Genomic DNA, 20,935 nt, shown 5'->3' with positions numbered 1-20,935 from the left:
AGACTGCTCCAATGGAACACACATGAAAACAGTGCACCTATCTGAGATGTGGCTGTGTGCGTGTGGCAGCAACAACGGAATGCCAATAAAGAGAGATGGCTCAAAGAAAAACAAGGTGGAAAGAGAGCAAAGGGCCCGGAGAAAACGAGAGAATCTGTCAAAGGTTTTGCTATCATTTAAAACTGAAAAAGACAGACATTGTCGTAAAATGTTTGTACTTTCAAACAGAGCTGGAATTTCACAATAGCACTACATTGATGACATTACCAGAAAGTATCCTGCATATTTAAGAGCAGCTAAAAAGCAGAAACAAGGCAAAAATTCTACTTTGTCAGCTAACGCTATCTTAAATGTTTGACTTGCATAACAAATGTTTTATTCAAACACATGTGAGGACATGTTAGCACCTACAGTTTGTATGTTAATGCTAATGAGTTGTTTGTGCTAGTCAAATATCAAACACCCTTCCAATTAATACCTTTTCAAATGTGTTAAAATTGTTATTTTAATACTTTATCAAATGAATTATAAATGATAACTGCCACCTTGCACAATAGAAATAATCCGAACTATTTCAAACTATTGCATGCAAATAAGCCAAAGCACAAACGATCTATGTGCGCGCAGACCAGCGGGGCTCAGGCCAGAGAGGGTAAGTCCAGCACAATATGAATGTGTGTGCGTACACCCTTAAGCTGCTGTGAAAATAAACAAAATAAGCACTCAGGCTTTGTCGGATTGAGCAGACCGTGTATTAAAGTCAGAGAAGGTGAGATGGAAGGATACGAGATAAGAGCGTGTCATCACCACAAAGGTGACTAGCGTCAACATGCCCCAAGCATCTCGTATTAGCAGGTACTCTGGGATATCTGTGTTAGCCATATCAGTTTATCTGTAGAAACGTGGCTCCTACAGGAATAAGACAGACACGTCTTACATCCTGTTTGAGGAGAAAATGAAGACTTTGTAGTACTGTATAATCTGTACTGTACACATGGCAGCCACACAGATGATAATACTTTATGTATGATTCCACACAGCCATGATCATTGATCTAGCTTGTTTTTAATACTCTTTAATTTTCTGCTCTACTGTATGTTAAACATATCACTTAGGTCATGTGTCCAACTCAAGGCCCAGGGCCTGATTTGACCCGCCACATCATTTCATTTGACCCGGAAAAGTCTGCAAATAATAAGGGGCAATAACGTACTTTATCTTTTCTTACTAAATGTATTTTTTCTTTCCATTTTGACGGGAAACATTTTTTTTTTTTTACTGTATGCACTTGAATCTTTTAAATTGTAATATTATCTCATAATAAAACAAATATTATATTATCATACATTCCATAAAAGTGTTTTCTTTTTATGAAAATAAATACTTCAGTATCTGCTTGACTCATCATTTCAAAGCAATCCATCGAATTGTACATAAAAGAAAAACTGGTTAGCTTAATGGCCAGAAATGTTGTGTTAAAAAATGTGGTTTCCATTTATTTAGTAATACACCGTAAAAATACCAACCGTAGATTTTACCATAAAGAATAGTGGTACTGTTTTTACATTTACAGTAATATGCTGTACAGTTTAGAGTTAAATTCGGGCAACTGAGTTAAAAAAATATTTTACCGTGTATGTATAAAAATATATAATAATCAAATGCATTGGCAATTGTGTAATAATATCATGAGGCAAATCTTTTTACATTTCTATTAATTTATTATACACTGTTACAAACCATCTGAGGGCAATGTAACTGAGATTTGACCCTAATTGAAAACAAGTTTGACACCCCTGAATTGGGTCATTGAGTAGAGTTCATTAAACCCACCAATCTCTTATGTTTATTTGAGCATACCACAATGTGAAGAGTAACTAAGTGTGGTTTGTTTTACAGAACAATCCCTCCTTGATCCGAGCTCAGTCTCCATGCAGCTCAGCTAATGGATCAACCAAAAATGAGAAATCGGCAATCTTGGATTTTTACATTCCGCCACCTCCTCATATACCCTACACTCCCAGGTGAGACTTATTATCTCTTTATTTTAGGCATCACTCTAGCCTAGCATCTCAGTTAGGGTTTTTTCATTTGGAATTTTGCATATTCTTGCGGCCCTAATGTGTATTTTCTTCCACAGTTAATAATCATGCGTACTCGATAAACTTTAAACTGCCCATGTTTCAGCCCTGTGATGAAGTGCTGATTTGTCCAGAATGGATTTGAAATAACAATATGTTTATTTGTGACATCCTTTCTAAATAACTTGCTATTGTCCCAACATTCACCTCCTGCTGAACGCTCCGCTCTCGCTTCCAACCCATTCTGCACACACACACACACACACACACACACACACACACACACACACACACACACACACACACACACACACACACACATACACACACATCCCACCAGTAGTCCTGATGCAACGCCAGTCTTATCTTCCTCCTCCAGGGAGATGATAGCATGTTTCCACATTCATTTAAATGATAGAAGGACCGAACATTTCACATCACGACATTGCCCCTGTACCAACTGTGCTGTTAAAAATAATCACATACTGTATATGTTTGTTTCTGCAGAGAGGAAAGAACAGACACTTTCTCCAGTTTTAGTAAAAGGCCAAAAGGCTCTGAGTCACCCAACTCCTTCTTGGACCAGGAGAGTAGGAGACGCTGCACCATCGCAGATTATGACAAACTAAGCATCGGCTGTCCAATCGAAGCCAATGTGATACAGCCCAGAATGAGGGAGCACAAGCAATCACGTGGTCTGTACCAGTTCATCGTTCAGCCCTCCTACAGATCATTCGGTCAGTCAAATAAGCAACGAATTGTCACTTATGCTTCTAGGTAAGCCCCGACCCATGTCCATGCCTGTGGATACCTGTGTGTCAATTGTGGACCCCTTTGCTAAGCCTTGGACACATAGTAGGAAAGGTATTAACAATTTTGTTATTATTATTCCAGCTGCTTCCTCTATGCCTTCCTATGAAATTAGGATGGGTGTTATAGCCTAAAATATATATTGCAGCCTCCTGCAATAACGATTCATATCACAGTATATTATTTGGCATATAAATGATAATACAACCATTTAAAACGGGTTACAAGAGCTCTTGATTTGGCTGCCGAGGTATGCAAAAACATATTGCGTCATTTACGGTTGTATTATTTTGTTTATTAATCTACTTGTTAATTCAGTGTTAATATCTGGTTACTTTGTGCTCTAACATGGTTCTATCTACACTTCTGTTAAAATGTAATAAAAACATATGTCTGTTGTATGGATACTTTACATTAGTTTTAGGCAATACTACAAATTTGGGTTTCGATCCAATACCAAGTAGCAGCAAATTGAAGCAAATTATATTTATATAGTGCTTTTCTCTAGTGACTCAAAGCACTTTTACATAGTGAAACCCAATATCTAAGTTACATTTAAACCAGTGTGGGTGGCACTGGGCAAGTAGTTACAGGGGAAGTATTGACAACAACAGTGCTGATACTGATACATTTTTAAGATCATTAAATGATACAATTTTTAATCACAATTTTAATTCAAAACACTTAAGAGCGATGTAACAATAGCAATTTAAAAAAAAAAATATTTCCTGTTTTTGGCTGGAATTTAAAGGCCTACTGAAATGAATTTTTTTTATTTAAACGGGGATAGCAGATCTATTCTATGTGTCATACTTGATCATTTCGCGATATTGCCATATTTTTGCTGAAAGGATTTAGTATAGAACAACGACGAAAAAGATTGCAACTTTTGGTATCTGATAAAAAAAAGGCTTGCCCCTACCGGAAGTAGCGTGACGTAGTCAGTTGAACATATACGCAAAGTTCCCTATTGTTTACAATGATGGCCGCATGAAGTGAGAGAGATTCGGACCGAGAAAGCGACAATTTCCCCATTAATTTGAGCGAGGATGAAAGATTTGTGGATGAGTAAAGTGCAAGTGAAGGACTAGTGGGGAGTTGAAGCTATTCAGATAGGGAAGATGCTGTGAGAGCCGGGGGTGACCTGATATTCAGCTGGGAATGACTACAACAGTAAATAAACACAAGACATATGTATACTCTATTAGCCACAACACAACCAGGCTTATATTTAATATGCCACAAATTAATCCTGCATAAAAACACCTGCGTGTTTGTTACGCTAGCTCCTAGCTCCTCTGCTAGCTCCTAGCTCCATAGAACACGCCAATACAATTCAAACACCTGATCAACACACACAATCACTCAGCCCAAAAGACCGTTCACCTAACCCAAGGTTCATAAAGCTTATATATTTTTAAAAAGTTACGTACGTGACGCTGACGCGCACATACGGTCAAGCTATCAAATGTTTAGCAGCCAAGGCTGCATACTCACGGTACCTGATATTCAGCTGGGAATGACTACAACAGTAAATAAACACAAGACATATATTTACTCTATTAGCCACAACACAACCAGGCTTATATTTAATATGCCACAAATTAATCCTGCATAAAAACACCTGCGTGTTTGTTATGCTAGCTCCTAGCTCCTATGCTAGCTCCTAGCTCCATAGAACACGCCAATACAATTCAAACACCTGATCAACACACACAATCACTCAGCCCAAAAGACCGTTCACCTAACCCAAGGTTCATAAAGCTTATATATTTTAAAAAAGTTACGTACATACGCAAAAAAAAGTTGCGCACATACGGTCAAGCGATCAAATGTTTAGAAGCCAAAGCTGCATACTCACAGTAGCACGTCTGCGTCTTTGTCATCCAAATCAAAGTAATCCTGGTAAGAGTCTGTGTTGTCCCAGTTCTCTACAGGCGTCTGTGTATCGAAGTCAAAAGTCCTCCTGGTTAGAGTCTCTGTTATCCGAGTTCTTCCATCTTGACTGCATCTTTCGGGAATGTAAACAAAGAAGCGCCGGCTGTGTACTGTTGTTGCTGACTACGTTCGAAAAATACGTCCATTTCGCACCGACAACTTTCTTCTTTGCTTGCTCAGCTTCCTTCTCCATAATGCAATGAACATGATTGCAACAGATTCACGAACACAGATGTCCAGAATACTGTGGAATTATGAAATGAAAACAGAGCTTTTTCGTATTGGCTTCAATGTGGAAGGCATACCCGTGTTCGCCGGGCTACGTCACGCGCATACGTCATCCTCAGAGGCGTTTCGAACCGGAAGTTTAGCGGCAAATTTAAAATGTCACTTTATAAGTTAACCCGGCCGTATTGGCATGTGTTATAATGTTAAGATTTCATCATTGATATATAAACTATCAGACTGCGTGGTCGGTAGTAGTGGGTTTCAGTAGGCCTTTAAATCCTTTGAGTTTTGCTCTTAAAGTCCTCCTGTGTCCAGGGACTTATTTCCTAAGTTTGTAAACAACAACAAATATCGATCTAACCACTGTAATAAATTGATGCAATGCTTGGTATCGTTACTGTCGATATTTGTAGCGATCCTTCCACCTCTGTTTACATCAAAAGCTCTAACTTAGTGGTTGGCATATCCTCTTACTGCGTGTAGTGTAGCATGCTCCGCTATTGCTCGTCCTCCAGCGTTAATGATGCCTGAAAGAAACGTAGTTGATTTGCCGCCATGAAGGCAAGGATTGTTGCTTTAGAAGTGGCTTTGCACTTAGAAGGGATGTTAGCTGCTGCTCTGCCTCCTCACTCACATGCTTCATAATACTACCATAGCTAAGATGTGTCCCCTCTTCCTTAATCTCTTACATGAATAAATGTTGACTTCAGTTGCACAAACTCCTTGAAATTGTCATGAATGTGCCACCAACATGAATCTGGGACATGTTCAGTGGTGCATCCTGTTCATGTAAAACATACATAGAAGTTGCATATTTTTGGTAGCGTAAACAACTACATACAGTAAAAAGGTCGGATTTAACACAAAATCTGTATTGGGCATCATTACGTGCAGTGTTAATGTAGCCTCAGTCTCTTTTGCTAAGTATGAATCCAAAATAAACCACTATGGGGCCAAAGAAAGTTGCAATGCCAGCACTTTGATAAAGAAAGTGAGAAACACTGTTGAATTTAAGTATGTAATTGTCGTCCATATAGCTCTCTCCTTCCCACTTTCCTCTCCGCTCATCGCAGGAAATGGTGTAAAATGTTCATTTATCCATTAAATTCAAAATGTATATTTCTTTTCCATTGTTTTTGCATGTAAAAAATATAATTATTCTGTATAAAATGTGTTTTTGTTTGTTTTTGGGTGTCGGACTAATTGGATTTACATATTTTTTATGGAAAGAATTGCTTCGGTTTTCGTATCATTCTGTAATTGTCTCACTTAAGAATGTAACGATATGGAAATTTTATATCACAGTTATTGTGACCAAAATAATCTTAATTATCATTGTTAAATGTGCTCAAAAAGTACTCATAATACACTGAAATCCTATAGCCAGGGTTTATGCCTTTATGGAAAGACGTTAATGTCTCTTTTATACATGTCAGCGTTTAAGCTAACTGGTTCATGAGTTTATCATTATTTATCATAATTTATTATCAAAATGTGGTTATCTATCATGGTTTTACGGTCATTTTAATTCAGAACGGTAATACTTATCGTCAGGGGTTTTACCGCGATGTATCATTCATTTATTGTTACACCTCTATTCTTGACCTTTTGACACAGATTACTAACAAAACCCGGGGCATCTAAACTGTGAAGCATGTCGAATGCTAACCGTTTTCTCATTCCGTGAAGGTGAGGACCTCCTGTACAGATACCTGAGCAACGAGAGGATCCCCACCATAGCCGAGGAAGTGGCGCAGGCAGCTCCGCCCAACTACCTGCCGACAGGGGAGCGCCGCCTTGTCAGGATGGAACACATCCGAGGCAGCCGCTACTACTCGAACTCAGACCTCCACAACAGCGCCACCATCCCCTATCAGGAGGATGTCAAAAAGACCCCCGTAGCTTCGGTCTCCAAGCGCACGGCAGAACGTTCACTACTGGTCAGTTGGATCACGCGACTTAAACTCTTGACTCACTGATGATGATCCACTTCCTGTTTGGGGCTTCCTGTTCCTGTCTTGTCTCCTTCCTGGGTGCCTTTGATTTTTAATGTTCAGCAGTTTTTTTGTTTTGTTTTTTTTGTTTTTGGCAGCTTGCGGCTTTCTTTGCACTCTCTTGCCAACCTCCATGTTTTCCTGGTAATAGCTACTACTAGCAACTACTGCTTACCCACCACCCCTAACTACACCACATCATCACCCCATTAACGCTGCCTACAACCTTCCCCTCCTCTGACTACAAGTCCCATATCAGACTCAAGAGGATGCAGTTTGTTCAGGTCAGGACACTTTGCTGTCTATGGACTCCACTGTACATAATAAGTTAATATAGCTCTCCTCGCCTGGTACAGTCGTCCCTCGCCACATCCTGTTTCAAATATCAGTGTTTTATTCATGTCTTATTTGTTTTATTTTCTATTGTCATATTGTGGCGATCGATAGACTTCGGTTTCCGGGTTGAGGGTGAACACTGCTAACAACAACACGGCGGCTAATCTTGGCACTACTGTAACTTCACCGTGACAATCACCTTGACCAACTTTTGGCAAAACAACTTTTTTTTCATCTTCAACTCCTTCCTCAATAATAGCACATATCTACTTTGGTAAGACTTTGACGCGAGCGTAACAACTTACACCAGTTATTTCAACTCTGAAAGCCCAGTTGTAACTTTGAGGAATTACTAAGCAAAATATTTCCATGCCGGGGTCTTGTTGTAGTGGCCGGGTGACGCTTGGAGGATGTTTTGGGCTACCAGTGAGTAATGTAATCTACTGTAGAATGCAATCAAGGGTACTATATTGAAATGAGCGTAAAGGTACGATATGGGTGTTATTTAATGTTAAGAGAGCTATAATATGTTAAAAAAAAACGTATTTCCACCGTCGTAAACTGTTTACGAAAATATTTGATTTATTAATACTAGTAATTATCCTACTTTGTGGAAAGGCATTTACCACGGTCAGGCCTGTAACCAGTTGGCCACAATAAGCGAGGGACGACTGTATTATTTCTTTGGTCATGTGCTTATTTTTGTTATACATAATAAGTCATTCAATAAAGTAAGAAAGACAAACTGAATATTTTGTTAACCCAACTTTGCATGTCTGTTTCTTTTTAGATGACAATTCTGTGATGTATATGTTTTTCTGCCTAAGGTTGCCTCTCGTAAGCTATGCATATTCTTAACAGTCTTCATGTAAATTGTTACATTAATTGCTGCTTTGGTTTGGTGACGTTTTCATCATTGATCCTAACAAATATGTGTGCTGGTTTCCAAGCTATGCACACTATTAAGTGCGCCCTTTTTATATCATGTGCTTGAGTTTAATTAACCACCTCAAGGGGCCTGTACACACAGCTGGTTGACATTTATAACTGGCCTTTTTAAGACAATCTTGCCAGATCACATAAGACAGTATTGTTTAAAAGTACTGAGAGTACGTCTCCGTTATTGTTTGATATGCCTTTTTGTAGGTTTTGCTTAGCATTTTATTAAAAATGTCACTTTCAATTCAGTCTTCTTTTGTATTGTCTTTATTTCACCATTGTGGTGTGGACCGATCTAAGTGTAATGTAGCATGTTTCATTGCAAACAGTGAGTTGTATAATCACAACATATCATTCTTTGAACGATCTGTTGAGGTCTCCCGGCAGATCAAACCAGTAACAAACCTGCTTTGACCTTTGAGCTAAACCCGTGTTTTTCAAGCATGTGGTGTAACAGGATAGCTGACGTCTCTCTCTGCATGTCTGTGTGTGTGTCAGATGATGATGGTTATGAATGCACTTTCCTCTGATGACCCTTTAAAATGCCATCTGGGGGCAACGTGGCTAATAACCTACATGGTCAAAGCAGGTTTACCATCAGGAGCTCTTATTTCTGCACATATGTTGTCTTTTAAACATTTAAAGGTGAGGGTAGGATTGCACCAGCTGGCAGCTTTTGCCCCTTTTGTTCAACACATACTGTATATAGTCTGCGTGGTGACTTTTTTTAATCATAAAACTACAATAATCCCCTTCACACGCATGCATTCATTAACCGATGAACCCTTTTTCATACTTTTCTATTTCACCTTCTTTCTATCTGGCTCTGCCGCTGCTTGCTGGGATAGAGTTGCCTGCGGTCCTCAATAGTTTGCACCTTACTGTATGAGGTTTGCCTGAATACCATTCTAACCCGTTATTAAGTCTAATCAGAGCCTGCTCAAATCACAATGTTATTAAACACAATAATCATGTGCAAATACTGATTATTAATACAAGTATAGAGCAAGTACACTAAAAAAGTGCGAACTATCTCATAAACATAGCATGTCTGATTAATAAACAAGTCTTTATGTATCACAGGAACACGACTGGCACTCGAGTAGGGACTTCCTCAACCGGTGAGTGTCTTTGTCCACTTTCTACCACACATATTAATGCCTTAAGTTGCAGGTTCTGTTTGTAGGCTTCTTTTTTTTTCCACACTGGGGTTGAGGAAACACAGACAGTCGTGGAGTTCAAAACAAATTTCTACATCATGGACGTATTTTGGGGGTATGGGGGACATGTCTCTTGCGCTTTTTCAAAAGAAATAATGTCACGCTATTGAATGGAGACAAGTCACACACTTGTGCCAGGCGGAAAACTGCAACTGAGACTGACGCTTTTCATCGTCAACAATCCATATGTGAGACAAGAACACACGTCTTTCTCTTTTCTGTGCATTTATTATAACGAACAGAGGAGGAAAAGACATTTGTTCTTGTCTCACATTGGGCTTGTGAATGATTTTTAGGAAAGTGCAGTTCCCCTTTACCAAAATCAATCGTTATGTCCAAAGTGTGGACATTTTCAGACCACAGCTCATTTTTTATGGTTGCATTTAAGATAATATGTTAGCTTAATTGCAGACTATGGTGACCTCTGATAGACTCCAGCAGTGCATCCTCCATCTTTCATCTTCAGAGTGTCTTGGCAGCTTACAAGCTATCCTTCTGCCCAAGGCGATGACATGTGAGGTTTGCTCTTTCCTCTATATTTCATCACCCGTGCCAACCTCCTGTCTCCTCCAGGGAGGTGTGACTCCCTGCATTAACGCCATGATCGATGGCTGAAGCCACCTTCCCCGCCTCCGCGAGTCTATTCCCAGCCACAAAACACATCACGGCCAGTTTGCGGCACGCCCAATCAAAACACATTAGTCTTATTTACAGCACATAAAGACGGATGCAAAGCTAATCGGCTGACTCATCATCAGACTAGGAAAGGGGATATGATTGACGCGGTATTAAATCAGCTGTCATCTTGATTCTGCTATGTAAATTGGAAAGAAAAAAAAAAAATTCCCCCCACGTGACAGAGCATAAAATGTGATTTTATTCTGATGTCACCTGTCAAAACAATCTGCTGTGTTATTTAGACGGAGGAAGGAGAGGACAAAAGTGTATCTTTTTAAATCTTGCCAAAGTGTTTACTTGTTCACGCTCTCATCCTCACAAATTACATTTTTGTGACATAGGTTATTGTCACAGGTGAATGTCAAGCAATGTCAAGCTTCTTTTTTTTATTCTGTCTTTAAACTTGGTGGACACGCAGTCAGGACTTTAAATTTGACCTATGGTCACTAATCGCCATTCAAAACACTTCCTTGCAGTCTAGATCAGTGGTTCTCAAAACTTTTTTCGTCAAGTACCACCTTACAAAAAATGTGTCTCACCAAGTACCACCATAATGACCAACATTAAAATACAGTAGTATAGTAGGCCCAAGTATTCATTAAAAGCAAAGCAAATGTTTTATTTAACAAGTGTATTTAATATTTTTGGCACACAGTTTGAACAGTAACACTGTTGAATATAGGTAAATACTTTATAATCAAGTGATTATTTGGCGTACACCTATTGGAGCCACTAGTGGTACAAATACTACAGTTTAGGAATAACTGGTCCAGTTAATATGTATTCCAATCAAAATGATCAGATTCATCACACTTCTAAATTTGGATTAATCAAGATTAAACACAGGTTACTACTCGTAGGTGGGAGGGCATAAAATGAGTATGAATAATAGGCAACTGCAGGCAACAGTCCCAACTCAGTAGAGTGGAAGGACAGCATGAATAGAAATGCCCCACATAGGTACGTATGTCCGTCAATCTGTGATGTCACAAATGGCCCACTGTTAAAAAAAACTGCAAAACACAGTGTTCAAAAGCATCCGAAACGGTGTGTAAGTTCACATCCAAAAGCATGAACATTATAATTTGACGCTTTGGCATTGTATATCGTAGAAAATAAAAAAATCATCATAGGTCCCTTTCAAGGAGATTTGTTTTCGTTGCCAATCCCCTGAGGTCAAATTTCCCCAGTAATACTTAATCCACTATAACAGGGTTGTCCAAAGTGCGGCCCGGGCGCCATTTGCGGCCCGCAGCTAAGTTTCGAACGGCCCACGGTACATTCTAAAAATACTATTTAAAAAATAAATAAATAAATACAAATTTACAAAATGTATCAAAGTGGAATAACTGAGCAAACAGAGTAAATGTAACGAGAACATTTGCAATGTTGACTGTTATAATACAAAGCAACCATACAGGCGTTTTTTCTTTTCCTTAAAGCTCACATTTCTCAAAAAATATCAATGGACGGAAGTCAATGGTGTTATGAATTATTGACCTTTTCAAGACTCCAATTACTTCACATCAAATATTCTACTTTGAAATAGTTTTGTGGGAAAATATTGCATAATTTGTTATAATAAAAGTTTATTTGTCAAAAAGGGCGTAAAACAAACAAAAAAACCATGATAAAATAATAAGAACTTTATAATGAAAGGATTGACCTGAAGTTGATCTAGAGACTTACGTGTTAAAAGTAAAAAAAATATAAATGGATGAAATATTTTTACACTTTAATGAGTGGGACCCATTTAGATCCCGATCATTTTAGTGATTTTTATTTTTTATTTTTATATATTAATGAATCAAAATAGATGTTATGAATTATTGATCTATTTAAGGCTACTTTAAAATATTTTTTGGGGAAAATATTGCATTTTATTTGACAAAAACTGCATAAACCAAAAACATTTAAAACAAAAATGAAAAAATAAAAGCGTATAATTGACGGATAGTTCTGAAGTTGATTGAGATTTTAATGTTAAAAGTTTAAAAAAAAAAAAAGTATGCCTTATTTTGAACACTTTTATGAGTGGAGCCCTTTTGGATCCCCAATAATTTTAGTCGGCGTGGCGAAGTTGGTAGAGTGGCTGTGCCAGCAATCGGAGTGTTGCTGGTTACTGGGGTTCAATTCCCACCTTCTACCTTCCTAGTCACGTCCGTTGTGTCCTTGGGCAAGACACTTCACCCTTTGCCTCTGATGGCTGCTGGTTAGCGCCTTGCATGGCAGCTCCTGCCATCAGTGTGTGAATGTTTGTGTGAATGGGTAAATGTGGAAATACTGTCAAAGCGCTTTGAGTACCTTGAAGGTAGAAAAGCGCTATACAAGTACAACCCCTTTATCATTTATTTATTTATAATAAAAATCTGTCATTGTTCAAAAATAATAAATTAAAATCAATGGTGTCATTGACCTATTTAAGGCTCAGAACGGGACAAGCGGTAGAAAATGGATGGATGGATTACTTAACATCAAATAATCCACTTTGAATTTTTTTTGGGGGGAAACATTGCATATTTTGTGTTTTTGCCATAAAAACAAGGTTTTATTTAACAAAAAGGTCATTAAACGTTTTTTAAAGATACATTAATAATAACGTTATATAGTGACTGATAGACCTGAAGTTGATTTAGAAATTTAAGCATAAATAATAAAACGTAATAATATGATTCATTTTTAACATTTTCATGACTGAGACCCTTTCGGGTCCCCGGGACCAAACTTAGAAAATGAAAAATGCCAAAATTGCCCCCGCATGCTTTCATTTCTCAGTGTGCGGCCCTTAGTTTAAAAGGTTTGGACCCCTTGCACTATAAAATGATGACGGAGTGAATAAAAAGCATAAGTCCTGTTTTCGCACTATGACTGTACCCCCAGTGCACAGAATAAGACATGCTTGGATGAGATTGGTGTAGAAGAATGTGACCTTAAACCCATACTTATTTGTGGAGACTTGGAGATGCACCGCACTGATCATTCATTTCCACCATTTGGCTTACATGTCATTGTGATTTAAAAATTTTGGTTTGAAGTGTTCCCTTTTTGTAATGAAATAGAAAAGGATAGAGAATGATGCCATTGACAAATGTAGTGATGCAAAAGAAAAATAACATACATAATGTGCATGTACTGGATATACAGTATGTGCAACACAATCTATTCTAAAAACAAACAAACAGGATGTATGGGAAGAGGGGGAAAAACATTAGGAGCTGAAAGACAGGAAAATAACCCAACATTTTTGTTGCCTAAAATTGCAGGGTGAGGCCCGTCTGGGGTGTATTGAGTATTTTCAGCTTTGGGAGCCCATGTCGCAATGGCAGCTTGCCAAAGACATTATCACAGGCACTGGCACCAAACTATCAAATTCCAGCCGTGGACTTGTTTTGCCCTGACCCAATCAAAGTCATAGAGGCTGTTGGAGATAATGGTGCTTTTAAGGAAGATAGGTCACAACACGCATGTTGGAGCCAGATCTTAAGTGGTGTCTTCTCAATGTTTGTGTTGCAGGTATAACCAACCACAGATACGATCCTGGTCCTTCTCCCAAGCTGTAAGTATTTTCACTCTGAGGTGCATCAGTCAAACAAATGGAAATAGTTGATTCTGATATAAAGCAGTTTCATCTTTAACGCCAAACGGGACATAAAAGCTTTGGAGGGCATAACAACTCTTTTGTACTTTTTTGCTAAAATTTCTTAAATGAAACAAAAACATCAAACTTTTTACTTTGACCCTTTTAATCAGACAATATCTCATGATATATGATATGAAAATGTCCCTCACCACATTGTGGATTTGTTTTTAAGCGTATTTTACAAATTTTGGGTCCCACCTTAAGCATTTTCAAGCATAGAAATGACTAAATAAACACAAAATATAAAAACTACAACAGTATTGGCCACTAGAGGAGACAAAACCCATTAGAGCACGCTGTTGAATATCGTGGGCATTGATTGGCTCAGCCTCAGGCACCATTAATATATTGGATTTAGAGTGTAAAAGTGATTAAAGGATGTTATTTCATGTTTGGATGGCTCTCAAAATGTTAAAATACTTATTCAGAAGGTCGTAGACAGGTTTTAATGCTCTACCTGTGATAATTTTTGATTTAAAATTGATTCCTACTTTGCGGAAAGGAATTTATCACGGTCTTCTCCAGCACCAATTGAAGAGGGACAACCGTAATTGAAAACTGTGAAACCCATCCATCCATCCATTTTCTACCGCTTGTCCCTTTCGGGGTCGCTTTGGGTGCTGGAGCCTATCTCAGCTGCATTCGGACCATTTGATCAAAAGACCTTCACAGGGATTAATAAAAATTAAAAATAAAAACATTACATATTTGGTACAATGGAACCTCGATTTACGAACTTAATTGTTTCAAACATGGTTCGTAAACCGAAAAGTTTGTAAAGTGAAGCATAGTTCTCCATAAGAATCAATGTATACATGAATAATTGGTTCTAGCCTCCCCAGTTTAATAAATAACTGCACACTTTGAAGATGCTATAATATATAAACTGTATATATATTAAACCAACATACTAAGGGGGTAATGGCTCAAAATCTTTTTATCCAAACATTATAGCAAGCTTAAAGGCCTACTGAAATGAGATTTTCATATTTAAACAGGGATAGCAGATCCATTCTATGTGTCATACTTGATCATTTCGCGATATTGCCGTATTTTTGCTGAAAGGATTTAATAGAGAACATCGACGATAAAGTTTGCAACTTTTGGTCGCTGATAAAAAAAAGCCTTGCCTGTACCGGAAGTAGCGTGACGTCACAGGTTGAAGAGCGCCTCACATCCGCACATTGTTTACACCAGCAGCGAGAGCGATTCGGACCGAGAAAGCGACGATTACCCCATTAATTTGAGCGAGGATGAAATATTCGTGGATGAGGAAAGTGAGAGTGAAGGATTAGAGTACAGTGCAGGATGCCAGGGTGTATCTTTTTTCGCTCTGACCATAACTTAGGTACAAGGGCTCATTGGATTCCACACTTTTTCCTTTTTCTATTGTGGATCACAGATTTGTATTTTAAACCACCTCGGATACTATATCCTCTTGAAAATGAGAGTCGAGAACGCGAAATGGACATTCACAGTGACTTTTATCTCCACGACAATAGTGAAGTGAAGTGAAGTGAATTACATTTATATAGCGCTTTTTCTCAAGTGACTCAAAGTGCTTTACATAGTGAAACCCAATATCTAAGTTACATTCAAACCAGTGTGGGTGGCACTGGGAGCAGGTGGGTAAAGTGTCTTGCCCAAGGACACAACGGCAGTGACTAGGATGGCGGAAGCGGGGATCGAACCTGCAACCCTCAAGTTGCTGGCACGGCCGCTCTACCAACCGAGCTATACCGCCCCAATACATACAATACATCGGTGAAGCACTTTAGCTTCGGAGCTAACGTGATAGCATCGTGCTTAACTGCGGATAGAAACAGAAGAAACATCCCCCTGACTGGAAGGATAGACAGAAGATCAACAATACTATTATTACTACTACTATCAGGAGACACCGAACCAAACCCTGGACCTGTAACCACACGGTTAATGCTGTCCAGCCTGGCGAAGCCTAGCAATGCTGTTGCTAACGACGCCATTGAAGCTAACTTAGCTACGGACCTCGACAGAGCTATGCTAAAAACATTAGCTCTCCACCTACGCCAGCCCTCATCTGCTCATCACCACCCGTGCTCACCTGCGTTCCAGCGATCGACGGCGCCACGAAGGACTTCACCCGATCATCGGTGCGGTCGGCGGCTAGCGTCGGATAGCGCGTCTGCTATCCAACTCAAAGTCCTCCTGGTTGTGTTGCTGTAGCCAGCCGCTAATACACCGATCCCACCTACAGCTTTCTTCTTTGCTGTCTCCTTTGTTCATTAAACAAATTGCAAAAGATTCACCAACACAGATGTCCAGAATACTGTGGAATTTTGCGATGAAAACAGACGACTTAAGCTGGCCACCGTGCTATTACAAAATATCTGCTTCAACCCGTGACGTCACGCGCAAACGTCATCATACCGAGACGTTTTCAGCCGGATATTTCCCGGGAAATTTAAAATTGCACTTTATAAGTTAACCCGGCCGTATTGGCACGTGTTGCAATGTTAAGATTTCATCATTGATATATAAACTATCAGACAGCGTGGTCGGTAGTAGTGGGTTTCAGTAGGCCTTTAAATGTCAACACGCAAGCACACACACAATTCTCGTTGGTGCGCTCCAAAACATTAACCACCACGTTGGTACAATAAAAAACAAAAAAAAGGAAAATCATTTGACCTTGTGTCTGCGAATATTTGTGGTATCCATCGTTAAACACTCTGGAAGTTAGTGATAAACAAGCAGTGGCTTCTCGTAATAACTACCAGCGTTAGCATAAACTAGCAGTGTGAGACGATCCTTCATCGACTTGTGTCCCGGTAGTGCTTTCTTCTTTGCTGTAATAAAGGTCCGCTGTGGCATCTTGTCTGTCTTTTAACTGAAGGTGCCGCAAGCTGGAGGCAAACTAGCTAAAATGCTAGCTCAAAGCGGTTGTCTAGCAACCCGAAACTTTCAGTGAGACCGTGAGAGTTTTGACACATTTAAATTGTTTCTGATCACTAAGAGTGTAACGGTATGTGTATTTGTATTGAACCTTTTCAGTACGGGGGGTTCGGTTTGGAACGGAGGTGCACCGAACAAGTTTCCACACGGACATATTAAGTAGCGCACCGCACGTTGTGTAAACAATGCACACCGAGGCACAACACACGGCATGCTAGCAACGACCGGGCTACTACAACATGCAAAAGCCAGAGCTGGAAGACCCTCCTGCCTCGTTAAGATCTCCCGTCTGGGAACATTTCAGCTTCGCGGTGCGATACAACAATGGAGGACGAGAGGTGGACAAAGCGAAAGCAGTTTGCCGACATTGTTCAGCAGCAGTAGGGTATGCGTCTGCCAACACGTCAAACATGCTAACCCATTTGAAGAGGCACCACCCCCAAGTGAACATCGCTTCAACGAAGAGAAAAACGAACAAACACAGCTCCCCACCGCATTCAAGCAGCCTCTCCTCGGCGAGTCAGGCAGGGCTAAAGCAATAACAAATGCCGTTGGTGTTTTTATAGCAGCAGATTTAAGACCATATTGCATTGAAAACTAGATTTTGACCCACTTTTGTGGTGGAAAAACAATGAGCCCATATATCCTCTTACTGCCAAGTTAGCCAGGCACTACCTCGCTATACCTGCTACCTCCGTGCCCAACGAAAGTGTATTTTCCACAGCTGGAGACATTGTAACTGCAAGCAGGTCTGCTCTTTCTGCAGACAATGTGGTTAAACTGATATTTCTGGCAAAAAACATGAAAATTGAGTGAAAGTCACCAGGGTTAAAGGCTGGGGGGGGGAGAAAAGTTAATCTGAGGCTGAGTTGACTTGAAACTGTTTAATGTTGCACTTTTTGTATGTAGAAGAAAAGTTTTGTCATTTTATTTAATCTGAGCAACAACTTGAAGCAGTTTAAAGGCCTACTGAAACCCACTACTACCGACCACGCAGTCTGATAGTTTATATATCAATGATGAAATCTTAACATTATAACACATGCCAATACGGCCGGGTTAACTTATAAAGTGACATTTTAAATTTGCCGCTAAACTTCCGGTTCGAAACGCCTCTGAGGATGACGTATGCGCGTGACGTAGCCCGGGGAACAGAGGTATGCCTTCCCCATTGAATACAATACAAAAAAGCTCTGTTTTCATTTCATAATTCCACAGTATTCTGGACATCTGTGTTCGTGAATCTGTTGCAATTATGTTCATTGCATTATGGAGAAGGAAGCTGAGCAAGCAAAGAAGAAAGTTGTCGGTGCGAAACGGACGTATTTTTCGAACGAAGTCAGCAACAACAGTACACAGCCGGCGCGTCTTTGTTTACATTCCCGAAAGATGCAGTCAATATGGAAGAACTCGGATAACAGAGACTCTAACCAGGAGGACTTTTGACTTCGATACACAGACGCCTGTAGAGAACTGGGACAACACAGACTCTTACCAGGATTACTTTGATTTGGATGACAAAGACGCAGACGTGCTACCGTGAGTATGCAGCTTTGGCTTCTAAACATTTGATCGCTTGACCGTATGTGCGCAACTTTTTTTTTGCGTATGTACGTAACTTTTTTAAAATATATAAGCTTTATGAACCTTGAGTTAGGTGAACGGTCTTTTGGGCTGAGTGATTGTGTGTGTTGATCAGGTGTTTGAATTGTATTGGCGTGTTCTATGGAGCTAGGAGCTAGCATAGGAGCTGGGAGTTAGCATAACAAAGACGTAGGTGTTTTTATGCAGGATTAATTTGTGTCATATTAAATATAAGCCTGGTTGTGTTGTGGCTAATAGAGTAAATATATGTCTTGTGTTTATTTACTGTTTTAGTCATTCCCAGCTGAATACCAGGTACCGTGAGTATGCAGCCTTGGCTGCTAAACATTTGATAGCTTGACCGTATGTGCGCGTCACGTACGTAACTTTTTAAAATATATAAGCTTTATGAACATTGGGTTGGGTGAACTGTCTTTTGGGCTGAGTGATAGTGTGTGTTGATCAGGTGTTTGAATTGTATTGGCGTGTTCTATGGAGCTAGGAGCTAGCAGAGGAGCTAGGAGCTAGCATAACAAACACGCAGGTGTTTTTATGCAGGATTAATTTGTGGCATATTAAATATAAGCCTGGTTGTGTTGTGGCTAATAGAGTATATATATGTCTTGTGTTTATTTACTGTTGTAGTCATTCCCAGCTGAATATCAGGTCACCCCCGGCTCTCACAGCATCTTCCCTATCTGAATAGCTTCAACTCCCCACTAGTCCTTCACTTGCACTTTACTCATCCACAAATCTTTCATCCTCGCTCAAATTAATGGGGAAATTGTCGCTTTCTCGGTCCGAATCTCTCTCACTTCATGCGGCCATCATTGTAAACAATAGGGAACTTTGCGTATATGTTCAACTGACTACGTCACGCTACTTCCGGTAGGGGCAAGCCTTTTTTTATCAGATACCAAAAGTTGCGATCTTTATCGTCGTTGTTCTATACTAAATCCTTTCAGCAAAAATATGGCAATATCGCGAAATGATCAAGTATGACACATAGAATAGATCTGCTATCCCCGTTTAAATAAAAAAAATTAATTTCAGTAGGCCTTTAATGTTGCACTTTATATGTGAAAATGTTGCACTTTATATGTAGAAAGGTTTTGTTAAGAAACCAATTCTGAGCCTTATCTTATTTACTTTTTATTGTATATATGTTGACTGCATTAACCCTGGCAATCGACCCCGTGTGTATATGTATGTTATTGTTATGCTTAGCATTCATGACTGCCTGCTGTTGCACTGATCAGCCTAGTGGTGGCTCACATCCATCACATATAGAGCTATTTTAAAGCAATGTTAAAAGGATAAAGCCATTGTTTACAAATTTTGGTAAATAAATAACCAGAAAATGTATATTTTGTTGTTTTCTTACTGTACCGAAAATTAACCGAACCGTGACCTCTAAACCGAGGTATATACCGAACCGAAATTTTTGTGTACCGTTACACCCTTACTGATCACACAAAGGAAATCTCTAACACAGGCTGACACAGCTCTTAACAACGCCATGTACGACAATTGTGGAAATAAACACGTCACAAGTGCTGCTCGCCGTCGAAGCTCTTCGAAATGGCCGCCTCTGTGTACAAATTATGAAAATAGTTTATAATGGAGTAAAACAACAAAAATATGGACAAAAAAATAAAGCAGAAATTTAGGGGGCAACAAAGTTTGCCTTTGTCCCCTGAGGGCCAGAGCACATGAATGTCATCACAATTGTTTTCTGTGAAGATTGGACCCTTTTGCCAACGTGAGGCTATGATGTTGAATCGAAAAAATGTCTACACACAATAACAAAAATCATATATTCTACATTTGTCAACGATGTTCAACTCCAGTCCTGCAGGTGGCAATAATGCACATTACAAGGCTTCCAAAAAACTGAACGACGAATTCTAATTCAAAAGTCTCTCTGCATCACTCACTCACATCCTTATGTCGACTTGTGATTTCCATCTATCATTTCCTTGGTTGTATTCACAAAATGAATCCATAATTTCCTTGGTTGTATTCACATAATTAATATTAATATTTTTCCCCCCCTCATCTTCACGGAGCCCCCTAGAGAAGGCAGCCCTGTGGCCGAAGGCCCATATTTAAAACCAGCACTGCTGCACATATCGTATTAGTATACGTCCCTACGAGAGTCGGAGTTGGCATAGCCTCATTTGGTGTTTGTAAAAACAAGTAAACAAAGGTCCCCTCTGTCAACATAAATGACCCTGTTGTCTTTTGCTGGCTGGATTATGTTTGAGGCAGTGTGTCAAAGCCCACTTGAGCGCACACAACCGCAACATTTATGGTTGTACTCATACAGTAATGTGACACAAGACCCCTCATGGTTCCATTGCAGACTACGAGATTGTGATATCATTTCCAGGCCTGCACCCCTCCTCCATCTAGTGACACACTCTGCTGCTGAAGAATAGCCTCTCTGTTTGCCACCTCTCTCTCTCTCTTACACACACTCAGTTTCGGGTGGGGAGTCGGGGTATGTATGTGAGGGTGTGTAGATAAGTGCCGTGACCATTCTCAACAGGA

The 20,935-nt window shown here is 39.6% G+C and overlaps 1 protein-coding gene across 2 annotated transcripts in view; it reads left to right on the top strand.

Annotated features, from left to right (window-relative positions):
• Nucleotides 1-20,935, top strand: part of LOC133646107 (connector enhancer of kinase suppressor of ras 3-like) — a 127,662-nt gene that overhangs the window by 68,965 nt on the left and 37,762 nt on the right. The window contains exons 10-15 of one of the 2 annotated variants that reach the window (XM_062041120.1): nt 1,900-2,024; nt 2,589-2,776; nt 2,859-2,945; nt 6,747-6,997; nt 9,410-9,447; nt 13,738-13,780. In XM_062041120.1, the coding sequence (XP_061897104.1) occupies nt 1,900-2,024; nt 2,589-2,776; nt 2,859-2,945; nt 6,747-6,997; nt 9,410-9,447; nt 13,738-13,780 (732 nt within the window). Of the gene's footprint in view, nt 1-1,899; nt 2,025-2,588; nt 2,777-2,858; nt 2,946-6,746; nt 8,570-9,409; nt 9,448-13,737; nt 13,781-20,935 lie in introns of those variants that run through there. The other variant, XM_062041121.1, reaches the window with a different exon arrangement.

Source organism: Entelurus aequoreus, linkage group LG03, assembly GCF_033978785.1.
Source record: "Entelurus aequoreus isolate RoL-2023_Sb linkage group LG03, RoL_Eaeq_v1.1, whole genome shotgun sequence".
NCBI classification, from domain to species: Eukaryota; Metazoa; Chordata; class Actinopteri; order Syngnathiformes; family Syngnathidae; genus Entelurus; species Entelurus aequoreus.
The sequence above is the reverse complement of the archived record's forward strand: the minus strand, read 5'-3'. Positions and strand labels throughout refer to the sequence as shown.